The sequence below is a fragment of the Diceros bicornis genome, chromosome 39 (genome assembly GCF_020826845.1).
Source record: "Diceros bicornis minor isolate mBicDic1 chromosome 39, mDicBic1.mat.cur, whole genome shotgun sequence".
Classification (NCBI taxonomy): domain Eukaryota; kingdom Metazoa; phylum Chordata; class Mammalia; order Perissodactyla; family Rhinocerotidae; genus Diceros; species Diceros bicornis.
The window spans coordinates 17,149,278-17,165,567 of record NC_080778.1 but is presented as its reverse complement, the minus strand read 5'-3'; the positions used below and the strand labels follow the sequence as shown (position 1 = coordinate 17,165,567).

At 38.6% G+C, this 16,290-nt stretch overlaps 1 protein-coding gene across 1 annotated transcript in view; it reads left to right on the top strand.

The window, feature by feature from the left end:
- Positions 1 to 16,290, top strand: part of CCDC170 (coiled-coil domain containing 170) — a 92,729-nt gene that overhangs the window by 51,255 nt on the left and 25,184 nt on the right. The window contains 2 exon segments of the mRNA XM_058534287.1: positions 7,199 to 7,516; positions 14,924 to 15,124. Coding sequence (XP_058390270.1) covers positions 7,199 to 7,516; positions 14,924 to 15,124 — 519 coding nt within the window.

The following is a 16,290-nucleotide window of genomic DNA, read 5'->3' as shown; positions in this document are numbered from 1 at the left end:
TTAAAGATCTATCTCTTACAATTATTGTTAGGATTGAATGATATAATATACATAAAGTCCTCAGGATAAGCCCAGTACATAACTGATGCTCAGTATTTTTATTTCCTTTTCCTACTTATTTACTTTTAACTAGGGATTAAAATAAACTTATGCTTATGTTAAGATTACAGGCATATGGAAGTGTGAAAGTGAGAAATTATTAGCCAGGATAAATTACTAAAAAAAAATTAAAGATCTCTTTACAATCTCAGAATCATAACATTGGAAGTGATCTTAAGGTCTTTTAGAATTGAAATCATCTAACTCTCTACGTGAAATAAGAATCATCTTTAAAATGCCCCTGGTTAGCTAGTGTTCAGCTTTTCCTTGAACTCCTCCAGAGGCAGGGAACTCACTACTGTACAACGAGGTTCACCTCCTCTGGGCTGTCTAATTGTTGGATGGTTCTTCATTGTAGCAAGTCAAGATCAGAATCCCTATAATTCATGTCCTTATCCTGGTTCTATCTTAATGAAACTTCACAGAATAAACGGAAATCCGTTTTCTTATGGCTACCCTTCAAGTATTTGAAGACTATTTATCATGGATTTCTAAGTCTCTTCTTCTGGCTAAACAGCCCAGGTCTTTCAAACTTTTCTTACTTGAACCTTATTTCTTATCATTTGTGAGCTTGGGTGAGTTCTAACTTCTGGGTGAGAAATTAAAATGAAAATCAACACTAAAATAATATCTGCTCATATTATAAAAAATTAAGACTGTTCATAAGACTCCAAAGAAAAATTTAAAACCCTCTCTCCTTCCCCTTCTAGCCTCACTTTTACACTCTTGCGTTGACTTTTGATAATTACCATTGACTTTAAAGTAATACATCTCTATTCCTGATTCACCAATCTGAGATAAGTGTTTTTAGACTTTCTGCTATGAAATATGAGGAATTTAACGCCTCCTACTTTTTACTCCCCTTTTTCTTCTTCCCAATTTTTATTATATTATTGTATTTACATTGTCAAAGTTTGTAATATTTGCCTTCTGTTCTGTAACTATAATTAAGTCTTCAATGCTGTGTCTTTAGGTTCATTCAACACACTGAAAATAAATGAAAACAGTATTTAAAATAGCATAATTACATCAATATTTTTATTATGGGTCTAATCCTAGCATGTGATGCCGAACCCATTGCATTTTGATGACCTCTCTCTTAAAATTTCCAGCGGGGAACTGTCCATGGTCCTCCAGGCACAGTCTGACCAGTGCAGGGCAGAGCGTTTGCCCCGCTGTACTGAAGCCCAGGAACACAGTGGCCTCATGGGCAGCTAAATTCATTGTTAACTTGTATTGAGTTTGTCAATAATAAGAATTTAAAACTTAAGCTGAATTCTTATTATTTTCCAAGGTTGGTGATGTCATCGGGACAGCTCAGATTTGGGAAAGGTCTTCCTCATTTTGAAGTAAAATGTTACTCTACAGCTTTCACTCCCTTAGACTGTGGGCGTAAGCAGAACAGACCTAATTCTCCTTTTACACGATTGTCTTTCAATTATTTGAAGACATCCTCAGGTTAAATGTTCCAGTTCTTTTCATGTTTACTCTAAGAACATGGTTTCAAGACTTTCGCCACTCTCCTTCCTAAACTTTGCATGTACTCTGGTCCAGTTTTTTTCCGACTATCTGTGTGAACGATCAGTTTTTCTTTATTTCCAATCCATTGCTGACTGATACTTTTGTAAAATCATTAAAAATGAATTAATAGAAAAAATTATTTAAAAAGATATGTGAAGCACAAGTCTAAATTTTAAGGATTAGAAGCTAGGACATAAAATTAAATTTCAATAAATGTAATCAGGATAAACATGGGGAAACGAAAAGAATCGCATAAACTGTACACATTCTTCTTTGAAAGTATCGGTATAGGATTAATAGAGAGACTACTACTAAACTGATAGTTTTTTGTCATTCTGCAATTGTGTCTGAACAAAAAGTTATGACTGAAATTCCCTGTATTAAAGTCTTATGTGGTCACTTTGAACGAATACCACTTATGCCAATATTGTTTTATTGTGACAATGAGCTAGCTTCTTGCTTCTTAACTTATGTCATCTTGGTTGTACTGATGATAATGCTACTTGCAGGAGATAATGCATATTAAAACTGTTTCTGTGTTTTGGTTTTAAAGCACTTACAGTAGAAAATCAATCTCACAGTGGTTTGTTGACAATAGAAGAGGTTTTAAGGCAATTTCAGCTCTAGATATTTATTTGCAACTTGTATCCAAAATTAAACAAATGTTGTGTTTTCAAAAATCCATCTTCAGTTCTCCACCTGTAGACAGTTTTATCAGTTTATTGTGTAACATTCTTGTTAAATTTTTAAGTGATCTTTTTTTTTTTTTTTTTTTTGTGAGGAAGATCAGCCCTGAGCTAACATCCATGCTAATCCTCCTCTTTTTTGCTGAGGAAGGCTGGCTCTGAGCTAACATCTATGGCCAATCCTCCTCCTTTTTGTTATTTTCCCCAAAGCCCCAGTAGATAGTTGTATGTCATAGTTGCACATCCTTCTAGTTGCTGTATGTGGGACGCCGCCTCAGCATGGCCGGAGAAGTGGTGCATTGGTGCGCGCCCGGGATCCGAACCCAGCCCGCCAGTAGCGGGGTGCGCACACTTAACCGCTAAGCCACGGGGCTGGCCCTTAAGTGACCTTTTGATGGAAATTTAAATTACCTTTTGATGAAAGAAATGGATTCTGGATCTTACATACTTTTCACTCTTGGATTATAGCTGGTAAACCAACCTTAAAATATCACAGGTTGTAACATGTTCCTACCTGAACAACAGATATGAGGCTCATGCCATGTGCCACTTACCAGGTGAATTCAACAAAACCTGAATGGGTCCATACCTTGTTAAATAATTGATGTCAATGCCCTTTTCCACAGAAAAATCACTTGATAATACCTGAAAGTACATGCTAAGCTACTTAAGTATTGTTATATAAGATTATTAAATAAATAGTTACAGTAAAAAAGTCGATGTTGAATTGCTATAGAAATTACTAAACTCTTATCTTTAATTTCTGAAATTATATTCTTGGGACTGGGAACAGTTCCAGGAGTGGCACTAGTTTGTAAATCACCTTTTGAAAAGCACTGTTCTGGTAGGGTATCTATATTCAAGTTTGAATCTCAGACTCCAAACTCCAGGTTTGGTCTAGTTCAAGGGAAATACAGCAGCACGTCACCTCCCTCGTTTTAGATACTTTATTTCTACTAACGCAGCCTAAGTTTAGTGTGTGTGTTCATAACACTATTGACTCAGAACTTTAATGGACCAGAGTTCCCTAGGTATTTTCGTAGTTGTCACTGTTCTGTCACATCTTCCTTCTGTTTCTCCCCACCAGCTCCAATTCCCTTCTGCAGAGATGATCAGAATTGGCATTTGCTTGTGGATATTTCTAGAAAGATTCTTTCTCTCTCTCTCTTTTTTTTTTTTTGATGAGGAAGACTGGCCCTGAGCTAACATCTGTTGCCAATCTTCCTCTTTTTGCTTGAGGAAGATTGTCACTGAGCTAACATCCACGCCAATCTTCCTCTACTTTGTGTGTGGGATGCTGCGACAGCATGGCTTGATGAGCGGTGTGCAGGTCCGCGCCGGGGATCTGAACTCACGAGCCCCAGGCTGCCGAAGCAGGGTGTGCAAACTTAACTGCTACACCACCCGGTCGGCCCCAAGAGATTCTCTTTTTATGTAGGTACAAATGGTACTAGACACATGGTTAGGCACCTTACTTTTTTTTACTACCTGTATCTTGGAGAGTTGTCCATATCAGTACATAAAAAGCTTCCTCACTTCTTTCTAAGACTACATAGTGTTCTATGGTATAGATGTCTCCTATTTGTTTAACTAGTCACGTGTCAATGAATACTCATGTAGTACCTAATGTTTTGCTATATTGTAATTGAATAACTTCACGTATACCTCATTTTCCATGTTTAGTAATCTATCCCACAGATATATTCTTAGGACTGGAATTGCAGGGTCAAAGGTTATGTGCATATTAAATTTTGTTAGATATTTATGCCACAATTATACCTATTCACACTTCATCCAGCAATGTATGAGAGTGCCTGTTTGGGGGAATTTCTGAGTTTATTTGTTAATCTTAATTGTGGTAGGTAGAAGTAACCAATTGATTTTTAATTTTACAAAATTTGTCTAGAGTTGAATGAATTAAGCTCAAGCCAGAGGTTCTCCACCCTGACGGAAATTAATCCTTGTAGTTCTGAGAGGCAGTTTGATCTCATGCATATGCAAATCCATATCATAGTTAGCAGCATCGTAATAGAAATCAATTGCGTTTTAACAACACAAACCTTTGAATGGTTTCATTATTCAACGCAGACAATTTAATTGGGAAGCTAAATTGAACGCCTTAATCATATTATTTACAAATGTTTTTGTGAAAAGTAATTGTGAAGGTATCATTATTCATTTGTTGCATTAGTAAGACTGAATCTAAAGATTTGTTAATTAAAAATTTTTTTTAAATGATTCCCATCACTGTTTCCATGAAGGCTCGACCTCATTTGCAAATGTAATTTCCTCTGTGGAGGTCAGCCCTGATCTTTCTCGCAGGGAGCTCCTTGTTTCTTGTTCTGTGTGTCAGTGTGGTCTGACAGCAGTCCCCAGGTCCTGCCCAATGATACTGATGTCACATTACATCAGGGTATCCTTGAGGTAGCCATGCAACCAGACTCCACTCTGGCCGCTTCCTCCTGAAAGCACTATAGGTAATTGCATTTGCGGACTGAGAGCATCTGTTTCCAGGGGATCAGCTCAGTGCCCCTGAATCCTGAAGTGCTTAATCAGAGCACTGGGGGAGCGGCCATCCCCAAGGACTCGTCACTGGCTCCTGAGTCCTGCATTTCATACAAGAAACAGTTCCCTGGGCTGAAACGTGTCCAGAAAAGAAGTCTGACCCGCTGCCACGTGCCACTGTAGTCTATGATCACAAACAAATTTTCTCATTTTTATTAGACGTAAGTGTTGGTACTTTGAATTTGTTAGAGGACCGTTTGGGCCCTTGTCTCTAAGGCAATGAGACAACCGTCTGATAATGGGGTGGAGAAAATTCCTCATAGCTGAAATATTTTAATTGTGAGTATCTGTCTCCTGGTGTAAGCTGCCTGTTGACTAGTTGACTCCAAACTGATAGTAAGTGCTCAAGCATCTGTTATATTTTTTGTGTATTTTGAGGACCTTTTGTAAATACTTGGTTAAAAACATCTCTAGAGGGCCGGCCTTGTGGCCTAGTGGTTAAGTTTGGCGCATTCTGCTTTGGTGGCCTGGGTTCAGTTCCCAGGTGCAGACCTACACCACTCATCAGCGGCCATGCTGTGGCAGTGACCCACATACAAAATAGAGGAAGACTGGTGCGGATGTTAGCTCAGGGCGAATCTTCCTCAGCAAAAAAAAACAAAAACAAAAAAATCACTCTATTGGTCATGGTAACTCCTCTCTTTTGCATTAGGGGGTTTCTTTCTATATAAAAATTGATATATAATATTCTATAGGATTTTAGAACACTAAAAGGGGATTCAAGTTAACCTGTATCATCGAATTTAGGACCTTAATTTTCTATCCACACATTAAATTGCAGTTTCTAAGTAAAATATGGGCCCAATTTATTATCACCAGTGCTGATACTGGTTACTCTAATTGAGCAGCTATTGTATTACTATCTGAAAAGAAATCTGTAAAGTGTAAAAATATTGTATTTGTGATAAAGTGTTCTTGACTGTTTACTTTAAGGGCCATCATTTAATTAGCAGCAGCAGTGGAGCTTCTCTGCAAAGAGGATTAGTTTGGAAAAGGAACAGGGAAATGAAACCAGGACCCTGAAAAGGAAAGCATTTCACAGAATAGGTGCCATAATTAGTTTAGTTATTACATCTCTGAAAAGGGCAGCCTTCTAACTACCTATCCACTGGATGACTTTGCTTTCCAATTGATGCCTGAGGCTTCCTTGATGTAAAAAAATCACCATAAAAAAAAAAAGTAAGATATTCTCTTTTCTACAAAAAGTAGGAAGTAGCATTTCAAGTATCATTTTTCCTGTCTCCAAGCTGTTGGTGGAGAGAAATTCCTTTTAAAGTCCAGTTCTAATGCAAAATGGATGATTGCAACTGGCCAGTTTAGATGTAGAATCTGTTATTCAAAGAAATTGTTCCTTTTTATTTTTGCCCCTAACATACTATTTTTAATAAAAAACAAAATATTTTTGCCAGTTAACTAGGCCACAATACTATAGCAGTGGTTAACAAACTGCTTAATCTTATTTGATGTGAATTCATGTATTTTGGAACTTGATGTTAACGTGTGTTTTTTTAAAATGAATTTTAAAGATGGCCCTTTTATGACTCTTTGGACCATTCTAGATTTTTCAAATAGATGCAGGTGCTAGGGAACCTTCTCAATGCCCTTCATTATTTTTATGAACCTAAACCTATGTATTATATTCATTAAAATTATTATTCTTGGTGTGGTACTTTGTCTCCCTCTGCTTTCCATCCTCCCACCCACCAAATGGCTAGTTGTTTCATCTCCTTTCTTTAGGTTTTATCAGTATTAGTCTTGTCTTGATAAGACATGGGGATACATAGTCAATGAATATTGAAAGAAAGATCTGATCTGATTCTCCTTTAAGCTGTGATGTCTTTATGAGAATGCTACTCTATTATTTAGAATAGTATTAAGGAGACATCTTTTGTCAAATAGTTTTTAGTTCCTAGTTAGGACTCTGAGGATTTACGGTTTATTCAAAATCAATATCCATGTATACCAAGCTCAAGAACAGAGAGTTCTGTAAATATATGCTACCTGTGGATTGAATCTGCTAGCATGTTAGCCAACAATTTGTTTTTATTAACTCTTTCTAGAGGTCCACATAGAAAAGTCTTGTATACGTCAGTTTCCTTCTTTTTTTAATATCCCTTTTCTCTTTTAGACACCTAAATTTACCTGACGTAGCCTTTACAATCTCATAACTTTATGAAGAGACTATAGGAAACTTAGAGTTAAAAACGGAATGAGTGCTTAACTCTAACTCGTTGAAGTCATTAGGAAGCAAAGCAAATGAAAGGCAAATGCAGGTGTCCCTCATTGGCTGCTAATGTTATTGTCTTCACTTTCTGTAATTATTTTAGGACTTGCTCAGTGCTGTCCAGGCGAAAGAAGCTCTTGAAAGGGAAGTTAAGATTTTCCAAGAAAGGCTGCTTGCTGGCCAGCGGGTCTGGGAGGCCTCGAAGCAGGAGCTGAGCCTGTTGAAGAAAAGCTCTTGCGAGTTGGAGAAGAGTTTGAAGGCCAGTCTGGATGCGGCCGCAGCCTCAAAAAGCCAACACTCCTCGTTTAGGGAGACAATTACAGCCCTCCTTAGGGGCAGCGTGGGCTTGATGAGGTCCACCGAGGATGCCATTTTGGAGGGGATTCAAGAAATGGGCAGCCAGGAAGAGAGCAGGAAGAGGGTGAGTGGGTGATGGCGGCTTATAAGCTTATTAAGGGCAAACTCATTCATTTAGCATACTCAATAAATGAGTTATCCGAATTAGCTAAAAGTATCATTTAAATGTGGGATTATTACTTTCAATTATATATCATACTTACCATCCTGGCCAGTCACTCGGTGATAGCTAACTACGATGGGGGTTCTGGAGTCAGAGGGACCCCATGCTGAATCCTGTCTCTACTGCAAACCCACTCACTCCAGGTGTGACCTTGGGCTGAGCCCCTGAGATTCCAGTCTCAGACATAGTTTCCTTACCTGCTGTTCAGGGACAGTCGAGGGTCCACACCCCTTATCTGAAACCCTTGGGGCCCGATGTGTTTTTGAATTCGGAATATTTCAGGGTATAGAAAGATAAAATAGTACACAGAAAGATAATAGAGAAAGCAATGTTACACAGTCTTCTTCAGTGGGGTCTGGGGCAACGTCCCATAATCAACCACGTTCATCATTCTGCAGCAAAACCCAGGAGCACCCTACCACCTGGGGTTCAGCCAGACTGTGAATAGCCTCAGGTCACTTCAGGTAAGGGTTTGCTGCCCATGTGGTCAGGTCAAGCTCTATCCGCAAATGAATTACGGAAAAACTGTCAGTTTTCAGATCCTTTTGGATTTTGGAATTGCAGATAAGTGTTCCTAGACGTGTAACAGTATCTGCCTCATAAGGTTATTGCTTGTTGTAAGCGTTAAATAAAAAAAAAATAGTCATGAAGTCCTTAATACACTGTCCAGCAAATAACAACAATGAATATTAACTGTTGCTGCCCTTTCTTGTCCTCTCTCTCCTCCCCTCTCCTTCTCCTGTTCATAGTGCGTTGGTGCCTAGAACAATCTTTGAGGGGACCCACTTAAGTGGAGAAAAATGATTTAATTCACATATATGAGTGAAGCTTTTTACATTTTATCTTGTTTATACTATTAATAATTCTCATTTTCTATAAAGCTTTGCTTAGCAGAGTCATCTTCAGCCCGATTCTATTTAAATTATCACCAAATCCAAATTATTGAAGTCCTAATTAATGAGATTTTAAAGTAAATAATATCCAAATTCTATGTATAATTCCACGAGGAACTATTTTTTCTATTGAGTTCATGCTTTGCTCAAAAAGAGAAAATGCGCTTTTCCATGTTTTAATGTTCCTAGGAAACTTAGAGCGATCACTAACTCAAAGTTCAGGGTTGCATTTGTAAATTTCCTTGAATGATAAAACATTTTAAATTCCCTATAAAAATTCTCCAAAATTCGCGTGTGCTGTAGGAGCAACACTGGTGACTCCTTAGTCCAAGTGTCGGATTCCCTTTGTGGATATAAAATGCCCATCCCTGTAACACGTGTGGGTCTCTGAGAGTAACTGTTTTTTGTGTGATTCAGTACACATATAGGTGCTGGATTGGGGAAGGAAATTATTTACAGGACTGAGAAAAACTCCATCAAATTATTTACCTTGACTAGTAATAGATATTCAATAGCTAATGGTTCTTTGCCATTTCATTTTGTTGCTTCCTTCTTCTATTTCTCCAAATGTTTTCCTAAAACTATTTTCTTTCCAGCTTGTGAAACACAGCATAAAACTGTCAGCATGATGTATATGTTTATTTTCTAAAGCAAAATGATGTAAATTGGTTAAGCTGGATATGCCTTCCCCCACTCCCCATAAAAATTGGAATGATTCAGAGTCTTTTTAGTGCCTTTGTCTGCCTCTGCTACCCCGTAATTTTTTTCAATAGCTGCTCTCACTATTTAAAAGCCTGAAATCAAGCACATAGCTGGCGTCTTGGGTGACTCATCTTCAAGTAAATGAGGAGAAAATGGATTTCATATATTGTCTTAGAAATGTTTCTGAAGAATGGGAGCTTTACAAATTGATGAGTCTGTTTGTTGAGGAGACTACATCCTCCTGCCAGCTGCCATGGTTAAACACAGTCAACAGTTGAGTAATACCCACATGAAGTCCCAATGGTGGGCTCAGGCTGAGCCTGGCAAATTCTCCACTGCACTTGTCGGCTCCTACCTCCTGAACGTTGCTTTTCTTATTTACCCCTTTGTTATTCATTTTCACTCTCCTGTGTTTGCAATTCTCTGTAGAATTCAGGACACCACCCACACTTTTTTAGTAAGTCATTTCTACTTGTTTCTTGCTTTTCTGCTTATAGCAAAATCTGATTTTCTTTTTGAAAGCTTTACTATATTTCAGAGCAGAGTTTCTCAGCCTTGACACATTTGACATTTTGGGCTGGCTAATCCTTTGTTGTGGGGGCTGTTCTGTGCATTGCAGGATGTTTAGAAACATCTCTGGCTTCTACCCACTAGATACCAATGGCAGCCCTCTCCTCCCAATTTGTGACAACCAAAGATTTCTCCAGACATTGCCACATGTCCCTGGGGGCCCAAATCACCCCCAGTTGAAAACCACTCTCAGAGGGATGTTCTACTGTCGGGATCCCAGGAAATCTAAATGAGTATTTAGATGTTATTTAGCCTTGAAATTTTAGGACATGCATAACATGTATTTTTGAAATAATGGCTTCTCGCACAACGACAGAAAGTTATGACATTTTAGTTTAGAATTTTGAGGCAAAATTTTTTTTCTTACTTTTAGATGTTTCCTAACTGGCTAATCATCTGGATGAGAATGGATTATGTACAGAGAGGACATGACCGTGATTGATTTCTATGTCATCTCCAAATTAAAGACAAATTAATACAAACTCACCACCATTTATCTAGACAGCTCTTTTGTTCACTTTAGGGCACACATAAGGTTATATTTCCTCCACAGGAGTGTTTCTGTGTCCAGTGGCTCTGTGGGAGCTGTGGGCCCAATCTGATGCCCTAAAGGACCTGAGATATGATCCATAACTCCCTGAATCCTCTTTCTGATCTCATCATTCTGCTCTGTTCTTCTTTTTTGCTGAGGAAGATTCACCCTGAGCTAACATCTGTGCCAATCTTCCTCTATTTTTTTTGTATGTGGGCCACCATTTCAGCATGGCTGCTAACAGAGCAGTGTAGGTCCATGCCCAGGAACAGAACCTGGGCCACTGAAGCGGAACACACTGAATTTAACGAATAGGCCACTGGGACCAGCTCTCTGCTTTGATCTTAATCCTCCAGTATACTCAACCAAACGTTTACCCACAAGCTTCAGCAGACTTCCACTGACATTTCGTTGTCCAAAATTATGTTACACAGTCACCCCTGGCTACAAGGGCATCTGGGAGAGGGAACACAGATATATTAGCTTTCTCAGCCTCTATAGTGTGTTACTTTCCTAGGATGGTCATAACAAAGTACCACAGACTGGGTGGCTTAAACAACAGAAATTTATTGTCTCACAGCTCTGGAGGCTAGAAGTCCAAAATCAAGGTGTCAGCAGGATTGTTTTTTGCTGAGGACTGTGAGGGAGAATCTGTTCCATACCTCTCACCTAGCTTCTGATAGCCTCAGGAATTTCTTGGCTTATGAATGGTGTCCTCTCTGTGTTCTTTGCATCATTTTCCTTCTATTTGTGTGTGTCTCTTTGTCCAAATTTCCCCTTTTGTTAAGGACACCAGTCATACTGTATTAGGGTCCACCCTAATGACTTCATTTTAACTTGATTGTCTCTGTAAAAACTCTATTCTTTCTGAGTCACATAAGGTTACATTCTGAGGTACTAAGGGACTTCAACATGTCTCTTTTTGGTGGACCCAACTCAACCCATAAAAAAAGTTGACATGCACAAAGTGGGGGTGGGTAGGGTTAGCCAGTCAATAGTGTTGGCCACACGTACCAGCAAGAAGGAAGGAGAATTTGATTGATGTTATATTCCTGGTTCCTGATAACTTATTTCATATATTTCCTAAGTGAAAATTATAGCTGCAATAATCAGAAAAGCATTGTTTATGCCCAAAAGGCACTGGTTCTTAACTGACCCAAGTAACTCTTTCTTCAGTTTATGGCTCTTGTGCTTCAGTTTGATTTAATCTCAGGGCAAAAATGCCTCTCTGGCTAAATCAACAACTCCTTGTCCTGGGGAAATGAATTAATTCTTTTAGGGCATGATGACTTCACTTCCAAAAACCAAACTGCTTGTTTTGAAGTGTAGTTTACTTCAGTGCCTTTTTTGTTGAAAAAAATTGAGGTATATATTCTTTATTACAACCCGCCCTCCATGCCCTACATCTCTAGTGTGGAGATCCCTGGCACATTTTGTCCCACAGAATATCAGGGATATGTTAACAGATGATACTGAAGAAAAGAAGAAAAGAAAAGGTGTTGATTCTTTAGGCTTCTTGGTGTGAAAAACACAACACAACTTTATGGTTTTGGCGGGACACATATGTTCACCCAGGTACTGGCATTTGATGTTCCTAAGAACTGAGTCAGGTTGGAAGGTTAACTTATTTGAATAAACTTATGTAAGTTTAGCTCTGAAAAAACTTGGTGGTATCATATGCGCTGAGGCCTAAATAAACTTATGAAGCTTTGTTCTATGATGCATGGGATATGGGGAGATTCTCAGCTGTTTGCTCCTCTCTGGACACCAGAATCTTGGCAGGGCAGTTGGGTAGATTCTGCATAGTCCAGCCATCTACATATGGGGGGCTTTAAAGGTTCTACTCTGCTGAGTCTTCAGGTTCCATGGAACACTCTCGGGTCCACACAGGGTGAGGATGCAGGAGGGACCCACCCACCTTTGAGTCAAGCACATTTGTCCTGTATTTGTCCTTCTCAGAAAGACTTCCAGTTGAAAACAGGTTCTATGGGCTGAGAATAGTTTGAGAAACATGACATAGGACAATTCCCGGAAGGAGTCTTTTAATCTTTATGACAAACCCTAGGATTGACTGAACCCACATACTGGAATAGTAATACCGGTGATAAAAATGGATGCCGTGTGCTGAACTTCATTGGGTATGAAACACTGCGCTACTCAAGTGATCTAAATTAGCTAACGTAACCATCATAGCAAAGTCTGTACGTTTCAGAGAGGCTCAGTACTTGTTTCAGTTAACATGCTGCTAAGTGGTAGACTGGGGAACTTGACACCAGGGCTGTCTGACTCCAGAGTCCCTGTCCCTCAGTCTGGTCTACCTCAGGATGTCTGCTTCATCCTTCAGGGTCGTTATCACTCCCTTAGTCTATCTTCCTGCGGTTGCTTGCTGTGTCATTTCAAAATGGAGCCTTTACTGATGAATTTCCATGGAAGATTTTGCTTCCCTCTGGTAAGCTCTGCAGCAGACCGGCTGTGGCTAAGAGATCGCATAATTCTCCATCTCTGCACTTGAGGTTTTCTGCATCTATTTTCTCTTTGGTTTCATTCTCTTTGCTAGGTCAACGGCGTGATAGGAGATATGTTGAAGGATCCTCAGCTAGAAAGACTCACTTCCTACGGGGAGTCCAAGGTGAAACCACATCTCCCGCTGCACAGAAACGTGTGCCATTCCTTGTATCATATCATTAAACAGCCACCCAGGAGGTCGTCTCTTGGGGAAGCTGTTTGATGGCCCCTGTTTTGTAGGTTACTTGTATGTTGCACCAAGCAAAGCACACTGTTTCTTGCATTAAGATCAGATCTATAATTAGTTAGTAAGTACTGAGGGTAGGAAATATGAAATGAGAGTTCTCAGAGCCTCATATTCTATAATGAAATTCAAAATTTCCTCAGGAAATATAATTCCTTGGATGTGGTGCTGAGCAGCTTGCCATCAAATATCTGATTTCAAGCACCCACAGAAAAAATAGAATTAATTGAATTATAGGCCTGGGACCTTGAGAGCCATAGAAGCACAGAATTAGAGGCTTTAGGGATCAAGTAGTTTAACCTTCCTGATTGTAGCACTTCAATCTACCTCATAACGTTCTTAACAAATGATTGGCCAACTTCTGGCCATCTCCAGTGACTGGGAATCCACTATCTGACATGGGTTGATGCTTAAAATATAAGATAAAAACAAACATACAAAATCGCATATGTAATACCATCTTAACTATATTTTAGCAATGCATACAAATAAATTATTTTAAAATATTAATTGTTGCTTCTGGGTGGTGGGATCATGGAGATTAGTTTTTGCTTATTTATACTTTTTTTTTTGTCTTTAATGAATCTCTTACAATGGGCATGTATTACTTTGAAACTATGGGGACCAGGGGAAAATTCTTCCTTACAGTGAAGCGAAAGTCTTTCTATGATTTCTACCTGTTGGTCCTCAACTTAAGCTCTGCGGGTAACTCAGAACAACTTCTACTGTTCTTCTATGTAATAGCCTTTCAAAATACTTGAAGACAGCTGGAATGTCTTCTTGCCTTTAAGCATGGTTGTTTATAGATAGGCAAGCAGAATTTTTTTTTTTTTAAACTGAGACTGTAAATCTGAAACCATCAAGATATTTCTATTTCTGTGAGAATGCTGTTATGCAAATAGCAACTACTTTTTTCCTTTCCTCTTCCAAAACAAAACAAATTTGTCACCTCAAACTTGGTGTTTCTATTGAATTCAACATTTTATGAAGACTAGATTTGGCAGAATCAATTTGAGTGTTCTCAAAGTGTACCTGAGGTCTTTGGTGAACTTGTGTTCTTGGCTTAAGGGAAGGTCAGGACAAGGAGAGAAACTCCAAGGAAGGCTGGAAGCATTTGGCAAGTTATGGGGGTTGTGAAGAGTCTTGGGGCCTCTACTGGAGAAGCGGTGATTTTAAGCTATAGAAGAGGAGAGAGCAATCACATTCTCCTGCCTTTTTGTCTATTGCCATTGATCCTATTTCAAGTCACTGTAATAAAGGAATTTTGACCTTTCAAATGCTAAAATGATAACACTACTACGTAACTATGCAGCACAGAGGCGGAACCACTGAAGTTGAGTGCGTGAGTACCCAATACGCAATAGAAAATTGAAAAAAAGCTTTAAAAATATCTTGATGTGCTTGAATTCCTGATAACGCCTCAAACTTACTTGTCAAGATTAACTCGTTATATAATCTTTAATCCACTGTGTGTGGTGGAAGGGTTCTTCTGGAGAATGACACTTCTGTAGGTTTTAAAAGTACTTTCTGTCTCTCTTTCCAACTAAGCTTTGAAACTCCTAAATTAATGGCAGTTTTAGGGGTAAGTAAATGTTATCCATAATAATTATTGAGTAACCTGTTTAAGGAATTACATAAAAATTAAAAATACCAATCGAAAGTGCTTTATTAGAAAGTGAATGCAGGTTTATTTCCAGCAGAGGAAAATACAGCTACCAATTACCTGTTTTTTATTTAATTTTTTCAAAGAATCTGGAAGTTGGTGTTAATAAATAGTTACGTTGCTTGGGCTGAGCACTAAATTTTAACACTTTGTTGCATCTGAAACAAAGCTTATCCTTGTTCTGTATCTTTGTTTCCAGATGGTCTCCCAGCTTGAAGCCCAAATATCCGAGCTTGTTGAACAGTTGGGAAATGAGTCTGGGTTTCACCAGAAGGCTCTACAGAGAGCCCAGAAAGCAGAAAACAAGTTGGAAGCTCTTCAGAGTCAGCTGACACACTTGGAGGGAGAGCTGGTGTCTGGAGATGTTTTGAGAGACAACTTGAATTTTGAGAAACAAAAAGTAATGACCTGAGGACATGTCCATGGGTGGAAGCATCTGTTGCAGTATTAAAGTTTACCTGAAAATATTCTGAATTTTACGGTACTTTGGTAGACTGGTTAAGTTTCGAGTCATATGTAAATTTCAAGGAACGGTGGATATTTTGGGGGATCTCTTCCTATTGTTTGAAGCTTCCTTGATTCAAATTTAAATTCAATTAAACCCGACAGGTATTTACTGAGCACGTTATATATGAGACTCTGAAGGTTTGGGGGCTAAAGTATGAATAACACACAGTTCTTGATCTTAAAAGGCTCATAATTCAATAAAGAAGACAGACGTTCAAATAATTTGCTGTACTATAAGACAATAAGTGTTATAAGAGATGTATTGATTAATAAAGTGCTATAAAAGCCTAGTGAAAGGAATTAAAACTTCTGGATAAGGGGAGATTTAAAAGGAAGGAGATCATTAAGTTCATCTTTGAAAGATAAGTAAGATTTTAGTGGAGAGAAGGGGCAGACACTGCAGGGGAAACAGTTTGAGCAAAAGCTTGCAAGTGCACAGTATGTTTAGTGAATGCAGAGTGGTTATTCCCATATGGCTTGAACGTGGCATTCTTGGTGGAGAGAAGACTGGAATGGCTTGGATTATGAAGATTGAGTATTCTTTTTTTTTTTTAATTGATGTTTTAATAGTTTATAACATTGTGAAATTTTGGGTTGTACATTTTTGTCCATTACCATATATATCTCCCTTCACCCCTTGTGCCTACCCCTTACCCCCATTGCCCCTGGTAACCACAGTACAGTTTTCTCTGTCCATGTGTTGGTTTATATTCCACATATGAGTGAGATCCTACAGTGTTTATCTTTCTCTTTCTGGCTTATTTCACTTAACATAATACCCTCCAGGCCCATCCATGTTGTTGCAAATGGGACGATTTTGTCTTTTTTATGGCTGAGTAGTATTCCATTGTATATATATATACCACATCTTCTTGATCCAATCATCAGTCAAGGGGCACTTAGGTTGCTTCCACTTCTTGGCTATAGTGAATAATGCTGCAATGAACATAGGGGTGCATAAGCCTCTTTGGATTGTTGATTTCAGGTTCATTGGATAGACTCCCAATAGTGGGATAGCTGGATCATAGGATATTTCTATTTTTAATTATTTGAGGAATC